The sequence below is a fragment of the Anser cygnoides genome, chromosome 14 (genome assembly GCF_040182565.1).
Source record: "Anser cygnoides isolate HZ-2024a breed goose chromosome 14, Taihu_goose_T2T_genome, whole genome shotgun sequence".
Lineage (NCBI taxonomy): Eukaryota > Metazoa > Chordata > Aves > Anseriformes > Anatidae > Anser > Anser cygnoides.
In genome coordinates, this window is record NC_089886.1 from 14,798,641 (window position 1) to 14,825,922 (window position 27,282).

Below are 27,282 nucleotides of genomic sequence, written 5' to 3' on the forward strand. Positions count from 1 at the left end.
GGGAAGGCTGTGGGGAGAGCAAAATGTTTGAAGACTTTATCGTTGCACTGGAACAGATAATTAGGCAATTAAAACTATGAAAAGTGGACAAATTACCAGTTCCAGATGAATTGCTTTGCAGAACAGAAATGGGAAAAGCAAGAAATCAGAAATGAGAGCCTTTGGCAAGCATTTAACTAAAAGAGGGGCAGCTCAGGAACGAAGGTGAAAGGGTAGTTAATTTGCAAAAGCTTATCTACTCCTGCAAAGGAACATTTTGAAGGAGTCGATCCCTAAAATAATCTTGCTTTTCACGCATTGATAATCAGAATACATTAACAGAGACCAAGCGGTTTCATTTCAGCTTCAGTTTTGGTCACTGAGCAAGGCTACGTTTTCAGAGGCATCAGCAGTACCTTCATATACATACAGAGGAGACTTGCTCAATCATTCTGCTCACTAAGCCCTTCCAAGCAAGAATGAACTTGGGATGCAGGCAAAAATTGCTAATCCAGCTCTGCAAAGGTACCAGCTATGAAATCCTTGGCTTAAAGCCTCGTAGATTTGCTGCAGCTGTAGATTTAAGTCCGGACATACCCAACAGGCTGGTGACCACACAGTGAGACCAGGTGTGCCTTCTCCCTCACTGCCCACACCAGGAGGCGGCTGCTGTCTCATCACACCCTGTTGCAGAAGGAAGGACTTAATAGCTGCAGCTCAGACAGCCTCCTTTTATTACTGAAAATAATCAAGGGGAAAAAACTTCTGCTGTTGAGACAAGAAGAAACCACTGAGTGATGCTAAGGATTGCACCTGATTGAATTGCAGAATATATCCCACTCCAATAAAAATCAAAATGGTGGAAGTATGGAGAAGAGAATGAATTGTGTGCTTCACAAAGGATTTGTCCTGTCAAATGTGTTTAAAAATAATAAAAAAAAAAGGCATTAAACAATATGAAGGCAATGAGGCAGCAATGGGGTAAAGAACACAGAAGACAACTTGAATATTCACTAGCATATAGATTGCCTAAGTTAAAGAACACAAAATGACAATGCACAGCTGTTTCTATTTTTTGATTACCTGCAGAAGTTTCACTAGAAGAAATGCAAAACAATAAGCACTGGGATAAAAGTATAAACTAACATTTTTTTAAATTTTTTTATTTTTACAATCAGAACTCCTAACTGAGATTTCCAGTTATTTTCTTTCTAGTTAGGAGTTTCACAGATATTGTTATCAAAATGTTGATTTTCACTGCAGCAGCTCTCTAATACTTATGAATCAAACTCATTCCCATGGTTTGTTCCTTCCTGAATCTGATTCTTCCAGTATAACACAAAAGCAGATGAAGAGGGGGAAAAAATAGTTTATCAGAGTTTTAAATACTTTGAGTCCCAGAACACCACTCTTATCTAGTCCAAGCAGCCTGAAATGAGACATTGTCATAGGAAAATGGGGGTAGAACTGTGTGATACTATTGCATGGGCTGCCAAGGAGGGAGACAATGATAGCACAATTCTGGCATCTTTCAGAAGAAATGAAAAAAGCCTTGGACATTTTCCACTGTGATTTCTAGCTCACTGCAGAGTGCTGTTCTACTGTCCAACTCCAATATTGATGTAGCCCTTTGCAAAAGGGAGACAAGCAGTAAGGACACAAGGACTGCTTGATAATGCCCCATTAGGTGAATTGCCCTACCTGAACACTTCGAGAAGCACCACACGAACACAGATTTTCCCCCTTTTTTTGAAGGTGAGCACAAGCAAAGAGCACAGTTTGTTGTCCATCACTAGCAAATATAGCAGGATACACCATACATTAAAAAAATACACACACAGTACAGCAAGTATACCCTACTGACATGCTAATTTCAATGGAGAAGATAAGGTCTTGCAGTTAGTATCCTACCATTACTTCTCTTCTCTAGCCATAGTAATAAAGTTATTTCTTTTCCTACATTTACTTGAATTTCTCCTTTGCTTATAATGATAAGGAGATATCTTGGTGTTAATCATGAATTATAACCAACACCTGACAGCTCCTCCCTTTCTTTGACAGACTTGAACAAATATTTAATCTTTCTTCTGCTGATGTTTGACAGTCTATGGATGACAGGAGAAAAAGGGGGAAGAGAAAAATCAAATACATACAAGATACAATTTTAAACCAATCATGATTTTAAGAACAACCAGCCTGTCCAGTATTCTTGATGTGAAATACAACATTTTCAGATTTATATGAGAAAGTTGCCTTATAATTGTATTTTTTCCAGATCGGTAAAGAACGGATTGAATAGTTTCCCTAGTTCCTACAGAAAGAAGGTGCCAGGGGTGGGTTGGAACCTGATGATCTTTAAGGTCCCTTCCAACCCAAACCATTCCATGATTCCATAATTATATTTCCATTCTTGATACTTACACATTATCTATTTTAAAAGTCACCTCTGCCTGGTTATAGTTTACCCTAAGAAACAACTCAAACACTAAAATTTGTGCAGGAGCACGTGCACTCCAGACAGCCACACAACACCACAGAAGACTAACATTACCTGGAAAGTACATGCTTCTTTTTTGCTTTTTGACTACAAAAACATTTTAAGAAAATAAACAAACTTGGCATTTATATGAAAAAAAATGCATAAGAAGGACTCCTCAGCCTTACAGAAGTCTCCCCTCTGATAACTTAGTCTGAATCTTATTATAAACTCTAAAAATTACCCCCAGTCAAACACACAGAAAGAACTTGTACAAGTCTGCCCCTGACCTAAATGCTCTCCACATTTCAACGGTGAAGCAGCAGTTGAGCGTAACATCACTATTACCCGAAATACCCTAGCAAACCACCAACAGTCATTTATCCAGTACAGGATGCTGAGAAGCATCACTATGATTAGAGACCAACAAAAATAGCAGTGTGATAACTTACCTCAGTACACCGCCACTGAAATTATATGAATACAGAGAAGTATAAAAGATTTCTATCCTTTATTTTTGATTTCAATTAAGAGAGCAGCATAATTAGGATTGGTATTGTTCCACCTGCACATGGTAAAGGTACACAAGGTGTAGGTGAAAAGCAAACTGTAGATAAACCAAAGATACTCAGGAGCACGTAATAAGCAGTGACCTAGATTTTGAACCAACATACACACATGCTTCAAACAACTAATAGAAACAGTAAAGTTTAAAAAAAGACACCCAGGAGAAGTACTGATCCACCAGCAATTATGAACTCTTCACAATTTTGAAGCTGCACACCAGCTCCCCCAGAAGCATCTCCCAGCACACTGAAATAACCTGGTACAGACACAAGCTATAACAAGTCGGCAACCAGAGGTTACAAACTACACAACTTCGAAACAATTACATAAGGCTTCACAGCACGGCTCCAAGCCTGGCCACACTCAGGAACTTCTCGAGAGCAGCCAATTCCCTGAATTAAACCACAGCACCTCTGAAGCAGCGATAATAAACTTCCACAAGCTTCCTTAGAGGCTACAAAACTCCCGCAGAGCTGAGAGCACAGTAGAACAACATGAATCAAAATCTTTTCTCTTACCTTTGCTGAGAGTGCCTGTGATAAGCTTAAAAATCGTCTGGGCGAATTTGACGATCCCATGCTTGCATCTCTTCGAGCAGCCGCTCATGGTTGAAGCGTGGAGAAAGATCTTCCTTCTCACAAGGTCCAGAAATAACAGAACAAAACAAACAAACAAAAGAGAGCCCTTGACAAAGTTCAGGCGGCAGTTGGAGCGATGCACAGAACTCCGCTCTCACGCACCGAGCCTCAGCGCGGAGCTGGGGCTCGCTTCGCGGAGGCTCCGAGGGAGGATTGCAGAGGCGAGCCGCGCATCCCCCTGGCGTTAAAGGCACGGCTCTGCCCAGACCGCACGGATGCTGCGATGCCCTGCTGGAAGTTGCTCAGCGCAGGGAACACCTCAGCCGGGCAGGGGAGGAGGAGGAGGACGAAGAGGAGGAGGAGCAGCAGCGGCTTGCTTCCCCAGGCTTTGCAGGCTGCCTCGGCGGGCAGTGCCAATGCAGCAGCTAACGCTAGAGTCACGGGGGGTGACTGCTGCAAACATCGGTGGCTGCTTCAAGTCTCTTCTCTCGGTCTCCTTCCCCAGACGATTTCACAGCTATGTTGCCAATTTCACTCTCGTCAGGCCGACGGAAGCCAGCAAACAGTACTTTCTTCATTCCACCGATGCCGTGCTCACACCTTGCACGCAGAAGGCTGCAGGCTTTGCAAAACCTGATGCAAATAAGAAAGCAGGGCTGCACCCAGGAAAAGTCTCTTTCCATCTTACCAGCGTGAATGCTGCTCAGGTGGTTGGTTGACCAGCACCGGAGCTGGGCCACTTGGCCCCCAGGACCCTCACTTTGTGCACACCACCTCAGGTACGTCAGGTACGGGTGTCTGATGCTGGCAGGGCTCCTGCTGCCTGTGCAGGGAGCTCACCCCCGAGCAGCAGCCATAGTCCAGCTTCCTTTTGCCTGCTTGGAGTAAATAATTTCAGAGCAGGGACCCGACGGGTACAGCAGCCAGCACGCAGCTGAGGGGCCTCAGAACACCTGTCCCCCTCAGAGTCAGGCATCTCTAGACTTTAATTCGTGCTGAATTCCTCTCAGATGCTTAAAAGCAACCCCAAAACGCAACGGTTGCGTGTCCCTGGGCGGGTTACGAGGCAGATCGCCTCAGGGCTGTGCTCACACCCCCTGACGACTTCAACAAAGCCACCTGGCGCCAGCCGGCACCTGTGGGCAGCAGCAGCTGTGCGCCGCGTCTTTCCCGAGAAAAAAACTGCGAACAAACAGCTTTCCTCCTCAGGGAACGTACAGCTATCCGCTTCAGGGATCGAACGGGATCTCCTTCGCCGTTCGGTGTCGCTCCCAGCCCCGGGGCAGAGCTGTGCCGCCCCGGTCACCCGCTGTGAGGAGCCGGCCCCTTCCCGCCCAACGCCCGGCCCGGCCCGGCCATGCCCGCCACCCCTCAGGCGCTCAACGGCTTCGTGCCGCCCCGATTTACCTCAGGAAAACGGCCTGCGCGGCGTAAAATGCGATTACAGACCGGGTGACTTCGCTAACCAGCATCCCTGAGCCGACCCGTCAGGCACAGGCTGTTTTGGCACCTGCTGACTTCCACGCAGTTGGCTCTAGTATTGACAAAAGCACAGCTTCGTTTATTTATTTATCTATTTAAGATTTAGCAGACCCAAGCCAAAATCTTCCACATAAACATCAAAAGAGGTGTTCTGTGAAGAGCTGCCACAAGCTCACAAAGATATTTGACCCTTGCCCAGCTGGTGACATCACCCATAGCTATGGCCTCCGAGGGTTTTCCCTACGCACAAACTTTCAGGTAATTTTTTATGTACTTTTCAAAAAAGGTCTTTGCTCTTTCCTTTATTATGCTCCGCAAGGTAAAAGTCAAAGGCAGCTGAGCACCCAGAGCTACAATTTGGAGACAGCATGGAGAGCAGGCCCTTTCCTCAAGGTGCTATGAGCAGAGAAGAGGAGCCCCCTCCCTGCTTTCTGCATAGCCCCAGCACCTCCATGTCAGTTCGTCTGGTTCCTGCCACCATCACCTCCACACCATCCCGAGTCTTTATTATATAGAATATGGCTTACCAGTTTCATAGTTACATGCACGTGGGTCTCCAGCCCCAGGTTTCATAGGGGAAGCTGAGGCAGAGATAAAATACCTTCCTGAACACTGTCAGAAACATATGGTTAAATAGAATAGTGCATAAGTTTCTAGTGTAAAATAATAATTCTGCCCTCTACACCGCAGATTCCCAAACAGTAACGTAAGCAGCACAGAGGAACACAAGGATAGAGGATGGGAAAGGAGAATTAAAATAAAAGGCAGCAGTAGCACGGCCTGAGTGAGAAAAGCTGAACGCCACTTCTCTGGACCTTTGTTGGCTCAACAACCTCAGCTGACCACACAAAATGCGTGGTAGACTTGAGGAAATACAGAGCTAAGTAACTCCTTCATGAAACCATCTCCAAGCCTACCCTTAATTCCCAGAAATCTAATTCAAAATTGGACATGTGATTGTTCAAAAGGAAAAAAAAAAAAGACATTAAAAGTCAACTGGGAAATCAAGCAATCAGCAGGTTGTTAATTATTATATCTCTATCAAAGTTTTGCAGCATGTTTAATTGCATTTATATATACGCAAAATAACTTGGGAGGGGGAAGTACAGTATAACGGACACATGTAAGCTATAGAAACTGAGAGCTCTTACATAGTGGGAGATGGGAGAAAGGAAACAGTGTCATAACCCAGACAGCACTTTCAGCCTATCCGGCATCATAATTTACCACAAAGAAACGGATTTCATCTTAGAGATCTGTTTGCCACTTTTGGCCATACTACACAGGAAAATGGGTCAAAAGAAAACAAAATGTACATTAATAGGAGTGGGTCACTTAACCACAAGGTTGCATAAAAGCTGCTGCAGGTTCAGTAGAGTTTAGCAGCCCTATAGAGCTTAGGGAAAGCGGAGAGTTAACCACGCTTCCAGCAGAAGTTTCAGTCGTTGAAAGGCCCTCTAAAAGTAGTCCCCAAAGCTGACAATCCTAAAAAACTCTCAAAGATATGCTGGACACATTACTCTCTGCCATAGACAGAATGGGTGAATGGGAATTCAGAGGCACCAAACTGCTCTGTCCAAAGTGTAGTGTTTATTGCTAAAGGAATTTAGTATTTTTAATACAGTGACTCCTGAAGTCCTAACAGCCTATTGTGCTAGGTGCAGCACAAACATAAAGCAACAAGGATAGTTCTTTTTCAAAAATATTAGAGACAAAGCAAGAGAAAACTGGGACGCAGCCAGATGGATGAGGAAGGACAGGAAAATAAGACAAACCTCTCATTATGTCCATGGTTAGCAGTGACACTTGCTACCTGCAGTGTCCTGTGCCCAAAACAGGGAAGAGTCTTGAAGACAGGAGGATAATGATGGGTTTTGATGTCTCAACTGCAAGGGCCAGTATAAGAGAAAGCACAGTTTACTTAAAGTTCAATGTGTTAGAAAATGAAGGCTGGCTATAGTAGTTGTTTTGGAGCAGGAATCAAGGCACAGTGAGTGCAAGGGAATGATCATGAAGGGCCTCAAATTCCTCACTGGTATTTTGTGTGGAAGATCACAAAGACAGCTGATTCTGGTTCAAGGCAAATATAATGGCCTTTAGTGACTGACTGAGAACTTGCATTCGAAACAAGGTGTTACATCCCTGATCAAGCTTTTTTTTATAAGTGCTATTTCAGACTACAAATGGAATCGACAGATACTGCACATTTCTATATTTGACTAGGAGTCTAAGGAGATCAAAGCTTGAAAAGCACAAAAAAGTAAGGTTACACAAAAGGAACATTGTATTGTAGGGGAGAGTATTTTTCCTTGAAGGCTTTCATGTAATCAACCCCCAAATAATAGAGCATATATCCTCTAGATTATTTTATGTGGATTTTCAGCATGCTTAGCAAGGAACGATGGTAGGTATAGAGTATTCAGGAATTTAACTGTAACTCATGCACTAGCTTAATTTTCTGTATGCAAATTCTAAGAGCACTATATAAGTTAACTGTCATCCCAAAGGGATGCAAAAGCAAGTGCATTGTAGGAAGTTGTTCTTTCCTAATTTGCTATTCATGATCACAGTGTGGGTGGGTTAGAGGTGAAAGTATTCTGTGGATATATAAGACTCCCATGAACTCAGTTCAGCCAGGGGTTCAACCAATACAGTTTCTACTATCAAAGGCAGTTAAACCTATTTACTTTAGGAGGTGGTTTGATCCATTAACTTGAAACCACACAGCACACACTTGAAAATAATCTCCAGGGTAGGTACAAACAAACTGTGAACTTGGATGCACTGATTTCTTACAGCCTCTCCCACAGAGGAAGTATCCCCATTTTTCTGTCTGTGCATGAGATTTGCGAAGAGCTATTCCATGGCTACCTACTGCCAAGGGTGTCAGTGCAACGCATTCATATTACCCAGTTTATGCCACAGACACTCATGCTGTGAAGGCCAAAAACACAAAAGGGATGATGACTGGGATCCATCATAGATCCTGAGTACTGTCAGAGAATAAGGAGTTTTGCACTGAAGATAGAAAGCTCCCACCCTGAAAATGAAAATCCAAGTCATTCATTTTCCCTGTGGTTTAGGGAAGGATGTAATTTTGAAAACAACCTCCCCTCTAACTCCTTCCCATATTTTTTCCCCTCAAGTTTCTCCAAATTGATATGATACACTATTACATTAATCAGGTATAAAAGAGTAGAATCATGAGGCTGGTAGGTCCTGATGTGCAAATAAAAGCTGGAGACTTGGCTGGAGCATGCCACAAACTCCTGACCACCTGTGCACCCTCCACAGAAAAGAGGCTTGAGAACAGACTGTATGCACTGGGTCTCACCCAGGTATACAAGTAGACATGTGGCTGGGCATGCTCTTAGTTCCAGAAACATCGGCACAAGATGTACTGTATCATCTTCATTACACTCCCAAAGGCACAGCTGTCTCAGCATAGACCATAAATAAGATTTTATTGATCTGTTTGGAAGCAAATCTAACAATTACAGGCAATTGTTTCTGCTAGCTACATCCTTGATTACCTCAAATCTAGAGGTAATTAGCAATACAAGAATTTGAGTTTTATTGGCTCCTAAAACAGGATGTATAGCTTCAAGGAGTAGCTTGGAAAATTGATCTACTTGAAATGAAGAATTGACACTGTACTACCGACGTGTGTGGCCTGTGTGGGTAGAGCTCTGATCATGCCACCTCCAGTGTCATTATTTGCAACAATACCACCATTAATCGTGAAGTTTCACATACAGAAATCCAAATACATTGGACTGCCAAGGAAGTTTGTACTACTACTACTACTACTACCTGTTTTTAGAATGTGGTAAGCTGACATACAACCAAATTAACTCACTTCCCTATTATTAGCAAGAACAAAGCAGCGGCAAGATTAGAATCAACATCTCATTTGTACCAGTCTAGCACTACAGCAGCAGCAGCCCAGCCCTGATATTATCTTCTCCACTGGTCTCTAGCATTGCTGCCAAGCAGATAATGGCCACACTGCATTTTCATTCACTCTGTAATTCCACTCAGTATTATCAATCAGGGCCTCAGGAACATTGCATGGAGATTTCCTCATCATTACAGAACTTTTCTTTTATGGCACAATAGTTATCTCTCGACTCGGACAGCATTCTTCACTGGAGTGTATACATAGCTACACATCAGTATTTTCCACACACTGTTCGCTCAATTGGATCATCTGTTTATTTAATATCCCATCTGTCAGACCTGACTAATTCATACAAAAGTCTAAAGAAAGAAAGGGTGCTTATGAAAGAGCATGTACATTAAAATGGGCTTTTAAATGTTCATATAAGAAATTAAGAGAATCAAGGCTTGGGTACAAAACCTTTTGTCTGCAGTACAGGCATACACATACAAAGTGCACATAAATTGAACTAACAATTCTGATTTTTTCAGGAGCAGCCTGGTATCTTGTTGGCCTCAGAAGGCACTTCAAGAAGGTAGTTCAGTACTTGCCATGCAAGCTTCCTGCAAAGAAATTGGCCAAAGTTCAAGTGTCCAACACTCTTGATATTCCAGCCCTGGACTTCCCTTGAGGTAAGCTCGCAAATCATACTAAAATATTGCTGGTAACATAACTTAGACTGGGATGAGACTAGGTACTTTTTCAGACATTTGAATAGATTTAATCACATTCATGCTGTATGCAACTAAAAAGGTTACTACAGCATGCTTCTGAAAATTACAGAGCTTCTATAAAAAAAAAAAAACAAAAAACTAGCCAAACATTACTCACAGCATCACAGCTTTTGGCTATGGGAGCTCAGGAAATACTCTAGTAATTAACCTAGTAATATCTTAGCTTTCATTATGTCTGGCCTAAACACATGCATGTTTGTCAGTAGGAAATGAAAACAGTAGGGCAAGCAGAACCATACAGACTAAATAAATATTCCACACAGAACTGAATTCTGCCTCGGTAGATAGAAACTCAGCTGTTTAACATATGAAATGTTAAGCATGCTTCTAGTGGTGAGGTGATGCCAGTATTTTTTGAGGTCCTGCTGAACTTTCACCTTAGCCCCATATTTTCAGGATAGTTGTTCTATGGAAAGGGTTTAGACAGATTCTTCGTTTGATCTGTCATTCAAACAAATCACATTTTGCTTAAATATAGTTAAGGACAGAGATGCTACTTGGCAAATACGAAGCTCTTCAGAAAGGAAACAATATTCTGAACATAACTTTGGTCCATAGATAAGTCAGTCTTGGCAGAGATGACTACAGAGGACCAAGATAGACAAAACAACAAAGAAACCCACAAAGCTATACTTCCCTTCACTTCAGTGGCAATAGTTTGTCAAAGGGGTCTCCAGACTTGGGGACTGGGAGTATTTGTGCTGAATCAATGTTTGCTGTTAAGTCTCCCGGCTCCAATGATATGGAAGTATGCACACATTTTTAATTTATATCAACAGAACATGCATGACAGCTTAGCTGTCCCTGAATGAAGAAGGAGGAAGGCTAATACGTTAGCTGTGCTTCAATGGCTCAGTAGAGTAGGTCAGAAAAATGAAAAAACTGAACATCAACTGTAAGAGCAACTGCAGCTTTAAGGAGAGCGTAGAGCCTTTCAGAGGCACTGTCATGGCATTTCCATAATGAAAATTCCTCAACATTTCGATTCTAGGGAAAATGAAAACTACTATATCTACACCCCACCCTCTTCATTCCTCACACTCTAGATATTCACTCAGCCTTTAGCTCACTGATGCATTCATTGATCCAGACTTGGTATATACCTTGACTAGACAAAGCATTTTCTTCCCTTACATTGCAGTAAATATCACAGACAATTGATTGAAAAGATTCTTTCCATTTCTTTTATCTTGTTATGAAATAGATCTAATAACATGTACGTACCTCATACTTATTTTTGGCATGCCAAGGATCTACTTGCCTCAAAATAAGTTTTAATGACTTGGCGAGTGGCTATTTTATGACAAGCTATCTTTAGCTTGGTGCAGACGTTATGATGAAGCAAAGCACCTCCAATCATCTGCTCTCTAAAGTCAATCTTGTCCTACCTTTGCATCCTCTCCATTCTTGATGTGTAGGTAAATTAATTTATGGAACATAGACTGAACTTCTCAAATAGCAGCAGGAGAGATTATGTACTTATTCATTTTTGAAAAGCTGTAATAACTTGTTCCAGTTCAGAAAAAAAAAATAAATAAATAAATTGGGTGAAGGCATTAAGACATACATAAGTGAAGTCAATTAAGATAGGGAGGTACAGGACATACTTGCTGACTGATGTCCTTTTGCTTTCACTATTTTTTTTTTTATTCTTTAGGCACAAAATAGAAGCTGAAACTTTTGAGCAAACAGTTAACTCATTTCCCGATCAAAGCAGAGTTACCTACAATTTTGAAGTTATCATTCTTCAGTTAAATGCAGGGAATAGATATGTAGCATTAATGTTCCAATTAGTTGGCTAAAAAAAAGCACAAATGAAGAAAGACTGTTTACTTCAACCCAGAACAATTGACCCCAAATATTTGTTCCAACTCTTAAGCTTTCATTATTGTTTTCCTTTAAGAAACAACTTATTTTGGCAATTTAGCAAATAGTTTCAGAGTAAGAAATTGAAACATTTCATTTGAGCTAAAGAAAGATATCTGAACTCCTACATATTTTTTTTTTTAAATTTGAAAACTGCAGTATCCATGTTTTTGTGAATAGGTTTATACCCCTCTCAGTTTATTTTTAGCAGGTAAGTGTATGCACGTGCACAAACATGTTTGTTAACTGCCTGATTCTGATAGAGACTAAAGGACAAATCTCTAATAAATGGAAAGCTATAAATGGCTTTCCAAAAACTTCATATTAATAGACTGCCATTTGAAGAAGTGCCATAGATGTCCTGTGAAAAAGACTCATGAGATTTATGTTACAGTGTAATAAAATACAATATAAGATAAAATAATTTGATTATAACATTGAATTTTTACATACCTGTAAGGTTTCTTTATTTTTTTAAGTTCCATTAGACTTGAAAAGTCCACTAAAAAATTACCTATATTCATGTTCAAAATCAATCAGTAGAACAGCATAGACAAAATATTCTGGAATTAGCAGGTTAACCATATGTGTACAACCACAGTACAATCAAAACAAAGTCTGTGTACTACTCTCAGGTGAAATCTCGTCAGACACATTCACAAGTGTTTACAGATAGTCAGCATTTGGAAGTTGAGAGACATTCTAAAATACAATCAAATTAAAAGTGTAGATTGATAATAAATATTAATTAATCTGCTTCACCCATGGTACTTTTGAACTATATGTTCTTAACTGCAGTTTCTAGGAAAATACAGCATCAAGGCAAGAAACCCCAACTCAGCTAATGGAAGGATAATATGTTGTCTTGAGTGAACTTAAGGTTTTCTTTTTGGTATTTAAATAGTAAAATAGCAAGTGTGCTGTTTTCTACTCACTGAAATTCATTTTTCCACCTACATGATACAAAAGACCATCTAACCATCAGTAGCCTTCATTTATAAAGCCCACATAACAGGTACCCTGTGCTCATCTGACTTAGTTCATCAGCCTTGCTACCTTTTTTTTTTCTAAAAAAAAAAAGTACTGTTTTTTAAGTTTAAATGTTATTTTTTAAACCCATGAACTCTGATCATTGAATTGCAGACTAGTTTGGAAACAATTAGTGCCAAAAGAGATGGTGTGTTTTGCTAGCTGACAGATGAAGAGCACTGGCGCCAACAGGCTGCCTGACATGCTGTTTCTTGCAGCAGCGACAGAACCTGTATCAGTCTGCTGCTGTATCTGCTAGATCTAGAAACTGGAAAACTGGTCAAGCAGTAGAAACAGCTGGCTGAGAACCGGCATCCCTTTCCACACAGCCCTGTAATGTGGTATGTCAGCTGGAGAATAATTTTCCTCCACTTCTCTTTGTGCTACTTTTTTTTACATGTGCACTTTAAGGAACACCAGCACATTTAAGTGCTTTTGTGAGAGTTTGAAAGTCATCTATACAAGAAGTAACTACTTACTTCCATGAATTCCTGCATAATCTGCAAAATAGTTCTCCCCCAGCAGGAGCTAAAGCAAAAGAGGGAGAAGGATGCTTGGCTAGGTTTCTCTGAGGATGCTCAGCAACAGTGGTCTGAGTTAAGAGCTGTGCTCCTCCTCATAATTTGAATTTTGCACACTTGACCAAAGACAACTAAATTAGATTACAGTGGGTCAGGAATCAGAACAAGACAGCTTTTTTGCTTAAGGACATTGTGAATCAGAGCAGCATGCTGAGGAAAAGCTGTTAAGAATTCTGAACATTGCTGTTCCTTGTGTGGATTTTTTTTTTTTTGCTGCTGTTTTATTCTGTCTCAAAGCTAACCAAGGGAAGTCATCTGAAATGAAGTATAAACTGTGTTGCACAGGCTTATCAGCACTGTTTTGAACTACACCAGCAAAAGAGAGTTTAGCCAAAATAGCAAAAAAACTTGGGGACCAGAAATAATACCTGTATCTCCCAGCATGTCCCAGATTTCTTCATTATTTTATTTATATAAAAGCTTATGGAAAAACAGGGAAAGTTTTCTGCACGGTTTTACAATTCCGAGCCTTTACCAGACCCCCAAAGTATACATGGAAAGTGAGCAATGTTTTCCTGAATATTATTTCCATCTAATAACTCATGACAGATACACTTTAATCATCCTCCATTCCTCACGGATTACACTAGAAGTATTTATTTGCTGACATCTCAAGCAGGACTGTCTATCAGGTTAGATTTACTATGGGGCAAGACAAAGGTATAAGAAGCTAACAAAAATGACTAGAAGGAGAGGGGGGCGTACCTAAACTTAAAAGTGGCAGACCAGCAAAACCAAAAATTTGTACCTGAGGCTGCTTTAAAAATTGGGTCTCTTACCTCCCAGTCCAGTATCCTCTGCAGAAGGCCACCTCATCTCATGAGTACTTGTGTCTTTTCCAACCCCACATTTGTTATTTGCAAGGCTTTCTGAGGCTGGTAAATTTAACGTAAGCTCTACTGATTCTCCTAGTTAATCATCACCTAAGAGAAAGTGTTGGTCCAAGGTTATTTCTCAACACACCCAAAGCAGCAATTACTGGAGCAATAAAACACATCCTCCTGTGCCTAAGTGTTTTATTGATAAGCACAGCAACTTACCTAGACAATTAAAAGTGACATGACCAATGTTTTTCTTTGGCCTTCTCCCATTAAGACAAACTCAGTCTTTCAGATTTGTTTATAGGTATTATGTGCTGCTCCCATTGTGTCTCATACCATCAAATCCACTGTCCTGCGGTACCACTTCTCACTATGCATGTACCATCCAAGTGACCCATGCTAGAGAAAGGCTAGAAAGCCATTTATCAGCTATTTCTTTTGCTGATAGCAAAAAGGCTGACCAGTCTTAACCCTCAACCATGATTCTACATCACTTTTGGCTAGGAAACTCAGAAATTTAAAGTCCACCTACAGCCCCCTCAGACTGAAACACACTCTGATTTGTAAGGACCGCAGTAGTTTCAGCAGTTAAAAGAAGAAATGAAAATCGATCTTCCAGATTTTACCAACTGCAAACCCATTTCCCTCACCAGGTCAAGCTCTTTGTGGCTGAATAACAAAGAGCATCTCACCGTTTATTAAACTGCTCATGCTGCAAAAGTGGGCTCCAACACAGAATGTGCTGTTGGAACTGCTTCTATCATCATTGGTGCTGGCTGCTCTGAAAGTCAATTATGATATGCTATACAGGAACAGTCATGGGGAATATGTTTGTTTTTATCCTATTTTTGTCACTTCTATTTTTAAAAATCAATTAAAGTTGTTGAGATTCATCAAAGAGGCAATAAAATGACACACTCTCTAGCAGCAGGAGAAGACTGATAGAAAACCTACTGCTATTACAGCTGTGCAATCAGCTTCAACGTAGGCTAAAAGAACTGCCAGAGAACAGACCTGCTCAGCAGAACTTCTCTCATGTATTATGAAAAGAGCTCAGAAAGTTTTAGAGGCTGATGAAAAGGACAGGTTGAAAAGAGAAAGAAGATGGTTTTATTTTTTTGGTTCTAAAATGGATGAACGAGCCTCTGCAGGCCACTTATTTTAGTATCATCAGTCAACTTTAGTATTATCTTGTTATGTTGTGTGTATTATTATTATTTTTAATTGTTCTCATTTGATTTTCTGTATCCTTTACAAATCCCCTTTCAAGCCTTTGCATGCTTTCTGAGTCTGCATTTAAATCCTGGAGCTGGTCAGACAGCTGCTTCACAAAGGCATCTGTTTTCCCAGTTTGGCATTCTAATAGTGTCAATAAAGAGCATCTTCCACCTTCTTACATCCTCTGAGACTGTGCCTGCAGCAGGCCCTTAAGGCCCCATTTGTTTCAGTATTGTCACTGTTGCAGAATAGCACAGATGCATTCCCAGACAAGACCAGTTGAAGCAACTACAGCATAGTTTTCTATATAATACATAACATTGTATGCAAATATACAACAGATCACTCCTTGCTCTTACACCTAACAGGATTAAGGAAAGTGTGATGGTTTATGGAGCCATTACATGCAAAAAAAGTAATAGCGCTTTTCGAAATTCAGCAATCGGTGATGCTCATGAATCACTGGGTGACTTTCAAAATCCAAAGCAAAAAGAAACCATAAAAAAATCTCACCACTCAAAGATTTGCTTTGGTCTTTCTCACTAGCTAGTCAAAAATCCCATTATATTATTTATACAGGTGACTGTGCAATGACAAATCAAAGGATTTGCCTTAGTATTAATGACTTCTAGTATCTATACTGACTGAGCCTGAGGCATCATACTGTCAGGAGCGTACCTGAACAATGCATATGCTTACTATAAATTATATAGCAACCTGACTCTGATCTGTGTTGAGTCAGACAGATGTCTGCTATCCTTTCATTAAAAGGTATGGAAAATACATTAAGATGTCAATATTTCACTACAAAACCAAATTAGTTTGGATCCACAGACATTTGCATTTGTGGTCATCTTAATTCAATAACAAAGCTTTCAGGTCAGATGAATTTCTGACTGAATTTCCATGCAAGATCACAAGTTTACCAAGGCAGAAAAAGTGAGACTGGTGTGGGAAGCCTAGTGTTTGTTAGCTCTAGCAAACCGGTTGGCTATTGAGCAGAAAAAGAGATGGCTGCACATTTGAAGAGCATTTTTGGTAGAAATCAAGCCATAAAAATACCACTCTGCAAGGGCAAGAGAGAAGAGTCAGTGAGTATAAACAGAGGAACTCCTGCTCTTTTGTGATCCTGATATATTTTGAAATAAGGAAGCTAGCTAAAATATGCCATTTTAATCTGATACAGGACAAACTTCTGTCCCAGAAATGAATGATTCTGAGCAAGCCTGATACAGGATATGGTACAAATACTTGTAAGAAAGGATTATGAATCAACTGTATGCTCTGGAACAGCTTTTGAAGTATTCCTGAACACTCCCTCCTGTACATTCATGGAGTAGATGAGACCCTCAGTTATATTACTTCAGTCTGTGTGCCTACCTCATTAATCCTGTACTTTCAGCAGTTAATTGCTTCATTTTCCTTACCCTGTGGGTCTCTCCATGAGAGCTGTTTAAACCAAGACTGTAGTTTTCAAACTTCTTTACATACCTGCTTGTGCTCAGTAAAACATACCAGCCTCAAGTTGTTTTGTTTTTTTTTTTTTTTTCCTTTGCCAGTGGCTATCTTTGCCTTTTATTTTTTATTTTTTAAACCAATCAACTTCACCAAACAGAACCTCCCTCTGTCAAGTCACTCCAACATTTCTTCTTCCATCAGTAAGTATACCTTTTGCCCAAAACCTGGTGTTAAGAACTCTACAACTCAGGCAATGCATTTAATTTCAGAATGGATTATTATTTGTACACCAATAACACCCAGAAATACCATCCACTTCTCTGTACCAATGCAAGTCAAAACCCAGCAATTCTTACCAGTTTCTGCCTCTGAAGCCTGTGTGAGCCCCCCAGTGTGTACCAACCCAAGGGCTGCAATTAACTGCAGCTGCCAGGACTTCCAATTGGAAAATTCAGGTCAAGTGATTAAAAAAGTAAAATTGTTTCCAACAGAATCAAAAGGAAATTTCCAATTAGCTTTAAGTGCTCAAGTACTTAACTTCAGTTTTGCTACTTTAATTATTACAACACAATTACAGTGGCCGAGTGTGCTTAAGTTAAAGCACTGTATCCAAGAAAACTTTCCGAGTACAGGAATTACTCATACCAATGTAAATCTATCAAATTATTCCAACTATCATCATTTGTTAAATATGAATGTCACTACAAATTAAATTGGCTGTAGTAGTGAAACTCCTGTACTTTTTATCCTGCTTCAGATCTCTTCAGAAGGAAAGATATCTTCTCCATGTGCTAATCATGAAGGACATTTTCATTTCTACATAAAGAGTTACTATTTTGATATACTATCTTCTGTATAGTAAGTACATCAGCTTGTGAAGTCCTCTGCAGTCCTCTTGGATTGATATTATGCCTTAGACATACTAACTGCATTGGACGTGCTTTGAAATACTTTGTCTTTTCCTAGCTGAAAATTGCAGGGAATGAGTGTCCTCCATGCCTGAACATGCAATACACTGTTAACTACAGCCTTAGATTTCAGTGCATCTGTAGCTGAACATTTTTTGTATGGCACCTCACAAGTACTCAGTCCCAACGAAACAGTGATGTGTTTACTGACCCGCATCACTGAAACCCCATACTGAAGAGCAAGCACTAGCACAAGGACCTAAGAAAGTAACATCATAAACTTAGTGTATTACAGTTTGCAACTAACTAAACAGTCTAAAATAAAGATTTTGATGTGGGTATATTGTTTGGACAGTAGTGGTTTAAGACATCTTGCAAATACAGCCTATATTACTTATCAGCTAAAACTGCTACTTTCCAGGAAATGCATCTCATTGCCAATTGACAACACATAATATTGAGGCTGTAGGAACCAGCTAATCTGGAACAACATTTTAGAAGTACAGTCCAGAAAAAAAGAATTATAAATACAGTAAACACAGCGTAAGTCTCCTTAGAGTATAGTAGAAAACACTGTAGCATTCTGGTTTAAGCACGAAATAGTAGACCAATATATAGATATAGATATATATACACCAATATATAGATACAGTTGTCTCTAAGGAAGGCTGTATTATTTCTTCTAAAATACCTATTGATTTCTAAACTTCAGATTACAAGGTTCTAACATGAATCTTGCACTGAAGCCAAGAAAAGTATGTTTTCCTGCAAGTGATCTTATCAGAATTGAGTTTTAGAAGCCTCTGTTATTGCTAGGCTCCCCACTTGTGGCAGCAGGCAGTTTTCTGTAAGAGGACTCTCTTCTGTGCCAGGTTTTCCTCAGGATGAATCAGGACAGCCCAAAGCCCACAGACCTCCCTCTGCTTTCTGTACCATGATAAGGGACTGCCTGAACAATTCCAGAGCCTCTGTCCTCCACACAGAACAATCAGTGGCAGATGCTGGCATCAAATCCAAAAGTCTGAGAAAAGAAAAAAAAAACAGATAAATTGCCAAACAAAACTGCAATGAAAGCGTTAGAGAACTTGTCCCTAGGTTCGTGCCCGGTGCACCACACCAATAAGCACACAGTTTCCCAGCTTTGGGACTACAGAACTATATTTTGGTCACCATTCCAGGTCTTGGGTCCTTTATAAAAGTGCAAGAACTGTCAAATACGTTGGTCTGATTCATGTGTTCAGTCTTAGAGTTACAGCTCCATAATTGGAAGTTTCCCAAGAGTCTACCACATCATTCTTTCTAATTTCAAAAGATCACTAGAAAACAGTGCTTGCAAAGCACAATATCACATTGGGATGTTATGCAAGAATTCTTGTTCTTGTGACTGAGTCATTAGAGCAGTAGTCAGTAAATCTGTGCTTCTCAGCCTTGCTTGCATCTTTCCAGTATGGCACTCAACTGTGCATGGGGGTCTGTGAACAACACAAAACTGTCCCTGCCACAAGGAGCAAGGAATCTAAATAGGCAAGGCTGCAACAGGATAAGAGAAAATTGTAAGAAAATCAATCTCAATTACCTGTCTTTAAAAAATATACATTTCTTCAGTTACCTCTTCTGTTAATACAGACTGAAAGCTGTAAATCCAGGCCTAACTCTTGTTTATATTAGAAATAAGATAACATAGTCTCAATTTCAGAGGAAACTAAATGCTGCCCTTCTACAGAGTACGAAGTATTTAGAAACAAATGTAAAACATGAGGTGACTTCTACCCCTGTTACGTGCTTCCATACCCTCAGAAATGAATGTTTGCTTACACTTACTGACAGCAAGTTCCTTATCTAAGGCTTCTGGTAAATCTGCTTTAAGCTTATTGCTTTACCCATTGAACCTGATTATTTTTTCACTCAAGGCATTAAGATGTAGTTCCAGTTAACAGTAAGCCACCTTTAGACCAGGCTTTCCAAACATTTATTTTAAATTTAAAAACCTGGCAATATTTTTCAAACACTCATAACCAGATTTTGCAGTTCTTAGCACCTACCCTAGCGGGCAGATTTCACAGGTTCAGACATGATACATTAAGCATTACCTGTAAAGGCCTATCAATATAGCAGACATATCTAAATTATCACCCTAATCCTATACATTTAAATAAACAGGAGCTGCAGCATTTGAGTACATCACCCTAGCTAATGCTGTATTTTTTAAATATTGAACTTCAGTTGTCTAAGAGAAGAGCTGTTCTTGGTTTTTGTTCTATAAATTGAAGCCTTTCATTAAAACGTATCACCTCTTCTACCATGATAGCTCTTAGACTATGTTATTAGAGCTGTATCTCATCATCATATATTGCAGTTTCTGCATTTGATTTTTATTCTCAACACTTCAAAGGAAAGACTCAGCTCTAAACACTCTTTAGTCTGAAGTGGGCACAGAAATGACAATCTGCAAATGAATTCAGCTTTTCAACCCAAATCAGCAGTTCCCATCTAAGCTGTGGTTTAGAACGGCTTGTGTTTAGTCTGTGTTTATATGCATCTTAATACAACTGGTGGTTGCAGATAATCCTGTGACAATCCTGTAAGAACCTAGAGCAGAACCCTAACACCGATGTCTTTATTAGAGGTCATGTAGGCAATTCACTTGTATCGAATGCAATCCTTCCTCTTCGTGGTGGTTTTACCTTGCTGGGCCACTAAACACTACAACCACTCTCTAGGTCCTCCTCCTCCATCAAAGAGGGGAAGAAAAGAGTATTCTGGAAAGAATAAAGGCTCACAGGTTGAGATAAGGATAATTTAATTAAAGGGAAAAAGGAAGAGGGAGAAAAAGCAAGCAAAGGCCATACAGAAGCACAGGAAAAAATTCTCTACTTCCCATCAACAAGCAATGTCTGGCCACCTCTTAGGAAGCAGGGCCTCAATATGCATAGCAGTTTGAAAGGACAGATTCTTCATAACGAGATTCCCCTTTCCCCCCCACCTTTTATTGCTGAGTGTGACACCACATGGCATGGGATATCCCTTTGGTTGATTTAGGTCAGCTTCCCTGATGATGTCCCCTCCCCACCTCTTGCCCACCCCCAGCCTGCTGGCTCTGGAGTGGATTGAAGGGGGGCTTGGTGCTTTGCCAGTACCGATACCACTGCTGTTCTACCTGCAAGTGCAGAGCACAGCACTGTATGGGCTGCTGCAGGGCAAGTTCACTCCATCCCAGCCAGACCCTGTACATTATTGTGCTCAATGTAGAAAATGTGTCCTCCTTTGTGTATGTTACAATGCATACTGTTACAGCAAGGAACTGCATTAGAGCAATAGAGAAAAGTGGATACACCTAACATTTTTAATGCTGCCAGGTGATTTCCTGTCAAAGAGCTCATGTACATCAGGGCAAACATTGCATCTAGAATTCTGGTAGATAAGGCTCTGATGCTTTCCTGCTGACATCCAAGGGAAGACTATTTTCTGAAGAAGCCTTTTGAGTTCAACCACAGCACTGAAGATATAAGTTGTGTTTTCAGATGATGCAGGAAAGGAGATAAGTACTGCCTTGAACTCACTGTCAGTCTCCTGTTTCAATGAAGAACTTTCTGCCCTTTTAAGAAGCAGTACCAAGCAATCCCTTGTTTTGATACTAGAGCACATTCAACTTCAATTCACTACAGATAAGGTGATTTTCCATGTAAAGATAAGCATACCCATATCAAGTGTTGTAAACTTCAGATTTTCTCATTTTGTTTTCAGCTGTATATGCTTATGCAGGACATATAGAAGGGATTTGTCAAGTCTGTCCAAACGCTTCCGGTTTTAACCTATGTATGAATTTATAATCTATCATTGTTTTCCAAGTGTCATGAATAAGATCACAGAGTAACAGAAAAGCTACAAAGGCTTTTTAGTAGTTCTATAGAGATTTATAAAAAGACAATTATTTCCTTTGTTCCATCTCCCATTTGGCTCTTAGACAACACAGCTCAATCACAACAGATCTGAGGGGGGAAGATGTTTGAGGATGAACAGCGTATTTATATTCAAGAATCCACTGCATATTCTGGGAATACCATGATATCATAGAAGCTTTCAAGCAATGCTAAAGTACTGGTATGGTAAGTCCCAGAGGGTTGTCTAGGAGTTGATCTGCAGAGACAAAAACAGTTTTGGAATGTTGTCACTTCATTATGTGTCTCACCTTGATTTGCAGGTGTCATGAATAAATAGAAAATTAAATCTAGCAGCTGTGATACCAGCTGGTCTTTACATACTCTGCTGCACATTCCCAAGTCATAACAATAATATGCACCAGTATTTAGGCAATCCCACATTCAGCTCACATGATCCGATTTCCTATTTATTCAGTTAAAAAGATATCACTGCATGAAAGAAATTTCCCAGAACTAAGTGCAATATCAATCAAAAAGAATCAAATGTATGATTGTTAGAATTTATATAAAAATAGTAAATAGTAAAAAACTAAACGCCTTTGAAGGTTTCAGTAGTATGTACAGAGACAATAGAATTAGTGGCCAGGACAACTGAGACCAAACTATTTTACACTGTAAAATGTAGTAGTCCTATATGCAGGTTCTTCCTGCAATTCTTGAAAGTCGTATCATTTTAACAAAATTGAGGATAGACCGACAAGCAAGCAGGGCATTGCTTTTCCTCCAGAATTTAACAGTTCTCAGCACATTTTGTAATATTAATAAAAAAAGAGACCAGTGAGATGTAGCTTACATTCTTTATGCAATTTCATTTGTAAAACTATAAGTGGCATTAATAAAAACAAGGAAAAAAGGAAACAACGTAAACGCTGTCTTATATTTTGGCTGTTACCTGTAGGAAAGAATTACACATCCCCACAAAATGGTATAGCAGAAACAGCAGAAGGAAACCTAAGCATGGGTAAACATGTCTGCCTTAGGCAAAAGCTACACAAGATGCTGGTTGTATTTAGAAGTTTGAATGAAGCTTGTCAGAAGTTGCAAGAGACCCTCAAGAAGATAACATATTACACATGGTGTCACTCATCCTTAGAAGAGCCAAAGCAGAGGATCTCAAAGCAAAGTGCAGAGGGAGTATGAGAACGAACACAGGGACATCCTCTGCTGCTGTCTGAGTCCTGCAGTGTACCAGGAACTAAGTGCATCATAAAAATAATTAAGATTGCATCAGGGAATTGGCTCTAAAGCCAACTCTCCTGAAGTAGAACAGTTTTTGCCAATCAGCAAAAAAATCAGCATTGCAATTGGGAGCTTCAGGGAAGCTCACTCCCTAACCTGACAGAAAAGCAAGACTAATAATAATGTAATTAATCCTAATAATCACCAAATGTTTTGTAGGCATTAACAAATCCATTTTAACTACCAGATAAACTGAGCCAGAGAGAATCAGCTTGCTTGGAATTACAGAACATACTAAGCTTGAGAGGACTCTTGCCTAAACTTTCATGTCTGGTAAGGAAAATTACAACAGAAAATATGGGAATACTTCAAGAGAATGGACGGAAACTATTACAATTCTAGCCAAAGTCTTGGATGGTCCCCATCAGCACAATCCTCTGCAATCACTGCAGGGCCAATCCTACTGTACTGTAAGAATCCCATGACTAACAGCTACACAAAGCCCTTTTTCAGCAGTAATGAGAATACAAGAGATGGACTTGAACTCTTTCTCTGCTGTCTTTTGCTGACCCAGTCATGCTCTGGAATAACTTTTTATCACATTTAATTCAGATCAAGGTGATCTAGACTACAACTAAGAAGCACAGGAAGCCAGGAAAACAGTAAGCAACATGTGTCAATACAGTGGTGTAATAGCATGTGTGCTCATTCTTAACCCACAAGTTACCTACACACCAGACCTGGAAAACTGAACTGTTGCCTTGCACCAGCCAGGACTCTTTCTTCCTGACTGCTAATTAGGCAACTTGCACTATAAACAGGGTGCAGGGACTCACCTCACAATACAAAACCAGTTCTAGATTTATCCATTAGTCAGAAAGAGTTACTGATGAACCCATTACCCCCAAACTCCCTTGAAAAGTTACACATTCACATGCATTATTGTAAGAGATATAACTACAGGGGGAGTTATACATTTCAATCACTTGTGGCCTGTTTCTTTCCTAAACAGGGAGTGTGCATCTGTCAAGTACTACTGTCCCTTAACTCACAGGCTCCCTAAAATCTATAGGGATTGTAGTTTGAAATATTTATTCTGAAGATCTTTATCACCTTTTCATCAATTTTTGCCTTAGCAAGTCCTTCTCTTGGCCTTTCTACTTCTTTTGTAACTTTTATCCCTAGCTGTTTGAACTAGTGCCTTCCATACAGGAGTACAACACTTGATTTCTCTCCACTCCATGTTAGGACTCTATTCCTTAGTCATAACAATAACTATTTAACAAGGAAATCGGTTCAGGACTGAGGTCTGAAATAAATGTTTGCCTACTCCCTCTTCTGTTTCCTTTACTCAGCAGTTGCTGTAGAATAAATAGGCAAAGATTATCACTACACACCCCAACGTGTCATGCATTTGCATTCATAATGTCAAGGGAAAATGAACTTAGCTATAAGTGGTACATAGCTGTCTTTTTTACTGTGGTATTACTGACCAGAGACAGCCATAAGTCAGCCAGATAGGCTGACTTGACTTACTTGTTTCAGAACCCCTTTGAAATTAATTGCAGTTTTACAGCTGACTTAAAAACTGAACCATACCTCTAAGTTAGAAGCAATTAAAATATTCACCTGTGATAACCGGGATCATTTCATGCAATAGAAAACATTGTATAACAGACATTTAGATAATGCTAGATAATTCCTGGAAAAAGAGCTGTTATATTTCAACCATACTTTTAACACAAGTAATGGCTTATTCCAATAAAAGTGCAATTTGGACAAACTTGCCTACCATTTCCAAGTGCCAAAATGTACTTAATTTTGTTAGCAATATTTGAGCGAATAAAAAGCTTATATAATTTTACCTTATGTTCTAAGTGAAGTATAAATATTAAGTATTATTAAAGAAAAATATATAGGCTCAGTCCAGTTCTGAATTAAAAGTTCTCAGTTTTTTTGCTGATGTGTAAGAACCAGGACAAAGGTAGAAATGTTCATTAATCAAAGACATACACTAGATGACATTTTAATCAGCATTTTCATCTTCAAAATAGCTGAAAATTAATTGAACAGTGGTAAGAAATGCCTGGTACATATAAATTCAGAATCTCACTAACATTAGTTGTGATACATTCACTATCTAATTAGTGGACTAATGGTGAACAAAAGAACAAACATGGTATGATTTTTGTAATCCCCACTCAACACTGAGAGCCCTTGTACTGGATTCATTACAAGATAAATCATCCCCTGTTTATAGCTTCAAGAACCTGTTAACAACAAGGTATGTCCAGAAGTTATCTAGTGGGAGGATAAAGAGCTAAGATGACATAGCATAGTAATACAGAGCTTACCTGCAAGGGGGTTCAGTATTCTAATCCAGGAAAATGCACTGAAACTTGTTCCAATAATGAAAAGCCTTGAATCTTGGATAGATGGTAACTTTTTTTTGCTACCTGTAATTACTCTACAAAAATATTACAATGGTAACATATTATTGAGCTAAAGTATATATTTGAGTAGTGTGCAAAGCCACTATGGAAGGCCAATTCTTTTACATCTGACATCTTGAACCATGAAAACCAATTTCAAACACCTCCTTCACATATCCATATTTTAATGTTTATAGATTGGTAGCTACAGTAATCAAACAGGTACTCAGGCAACAACCTTTGGGTTTTGTTTGAGCTGATATCACTACAATACATAGTACAACCCTAGACAGGTTATTTCCTTTCTTACAAAAAGGTCAATATGCATATAAATGAAAGTCAACTGTGAGTCGCTCAGCATGTTTCCCATAGGCTACACAGGTAACACACATCGTAATTACCTCCACTACTGACATCAGACAAATTAGTGATCTGGAGGATCAGCACATAAATCAAAAAACTAGAAAAAAGTCCTGTGAAATTATGCAGTCCTGCTGAGTCCTAGAATACAAACAAAACAGGATTAGATAAATGCTTTGCCTATCTTAATTTGGAAAGACAAATTGCAAAGACTCACCTGTTTCCATCAGGAGAGCCATTGAAAGATTGGCAGAAAAATACACACCATTGAAGTCAAGATTGGCTGACATACATTCACTTTTTTAGACTACATACTTGATAGAGTAGGTGATTTTTGATGATACTCTTACTGCTTGTAAATGTTTTAAATTTTTTCTATGCTAGCTGACATTTGTAACAAAACAGACTTTGCACACTGCAAGTAATGTTTGGCATTGTCTCCAATTAAAAATCAAAAGTCTAAGCATTGTTAGTCATCTCCCTATAGTCTATAGAGATTTATTTTTATCTCCGTTCTATTTTTACTGAGTCTTTAATGACACAATAAACAACAATTGCTCAAGGCCTGAGCAGGAATAACAGAAGTAAACTGAGCAAGGAACCAAGGTCTAGTAATCATCTCTTTCTTAGAAAGAGCTTAAGTGTTAACAGTACAAAACATCTAATCTTTACAACTAGAGATGCTTGGTCTTAAGCTAAGAAGATATTTAGCTCATCACAATCAGTTTGCGAGTAGCTAAGGGTGGAGTGAATATAAATTTAACTTCTATGAATGACAAACTGCAGGGTTCACATTTCAGAAATCTTTAGCTATTATATTCATAATTTGCTTCCACTGTTCTGAATGGCTCCATTGAAATGATTGATATAAAGTGTTCCATAGCTTTCAACAGCTTCAGTTCATACCTACCAATAAAAGAGATACTATAATAACTGAGGAAAACACTGAACACTGACATTACTTAGCATTTTCAGTGTTTTAAGCCTGAGGTTTTACACAGAAACAAAAGACTTTCCTGTTCTAGACGCTAAGCACTCTGCACTTGCATGTTCAATGTGGATTATACATACCATGACAGATTTTTGGCCTCAAGTCCCAAGTCCTCAAAGTGACTCTGCATTACTGGCAAGATTTTAGTCCATCACAGTGTTAGCTACAAAAATGTACTTATAAATGTAAAAACTCGTTTCAAGTGTGCACTCAGGTTCTGTTATGCAAGACCTTGCATCTCTACTGCAAATTAAGAGTAGAAATTAATTTCTTATAAATAATTTAAACACTCCAAATAGTCCAAATACTAGAGCTTTAAAGGATAAAACTTACCATAGTAAGGTTCATTAGAAAATTGCAACATTTTGACCATACAGTTTTTACCACTTCAGGATACAACCCTGTACACTGAGAGTTTAACCTTGATTTAGTGTTGAGGGGAGGATGGAAAATAGACTTCCTGCATAGAGTTTATGAAAACTCTGAAGTTAGGAGCATAGGTTCTACTGATGCATATTTGAAAAATCATCGGGTTCTTTTCTACATGCAAAACCTGAACTCCTAATACAATACAACCAGCCATATTTCAGGGAATTCATAAATCAACTCATCCATAAATATAGTCATGGCCTACATTCACAGCAAACACATGTATGTTAATGTTTGCAAAATACTCAATAGGAATGGCGTGTTCTGTACATGACTTCCTGCTGATTATCGACCACTGAGGTCCTAGGCTTCT

At 39.4% G+C, this 27,282-nt stretch overlaps 1 protein-coding gene across 1 annotated transcript in view; it reads right to left on the reverse strand.

The window, feature by feature from the left end:
- KCNIP1 (potassium voltage-gated channel interacting protein 1) overlaps positions 1 to 4,728 on the reverse strand; it is a 375,943-nt gene extending 371,215 nt beyond the window's left edge. The window contains exon 1 of the mRNA XM_048064765.2: positions 3,541 to 4,728. Within this exon, the coding sequence (XP_047920722.1) occupies positions 3,541 to 3,628 (88 nt within the window). The 5' untranslated portion in view covers positions 3,629 to 4,728. The remainder of the gene's footprint in view (positions 1 to 3,540) is intronic.
- Between the last annotated feature and the right edge of the window lie 22,554 nt (positions 4,729 to 27,282).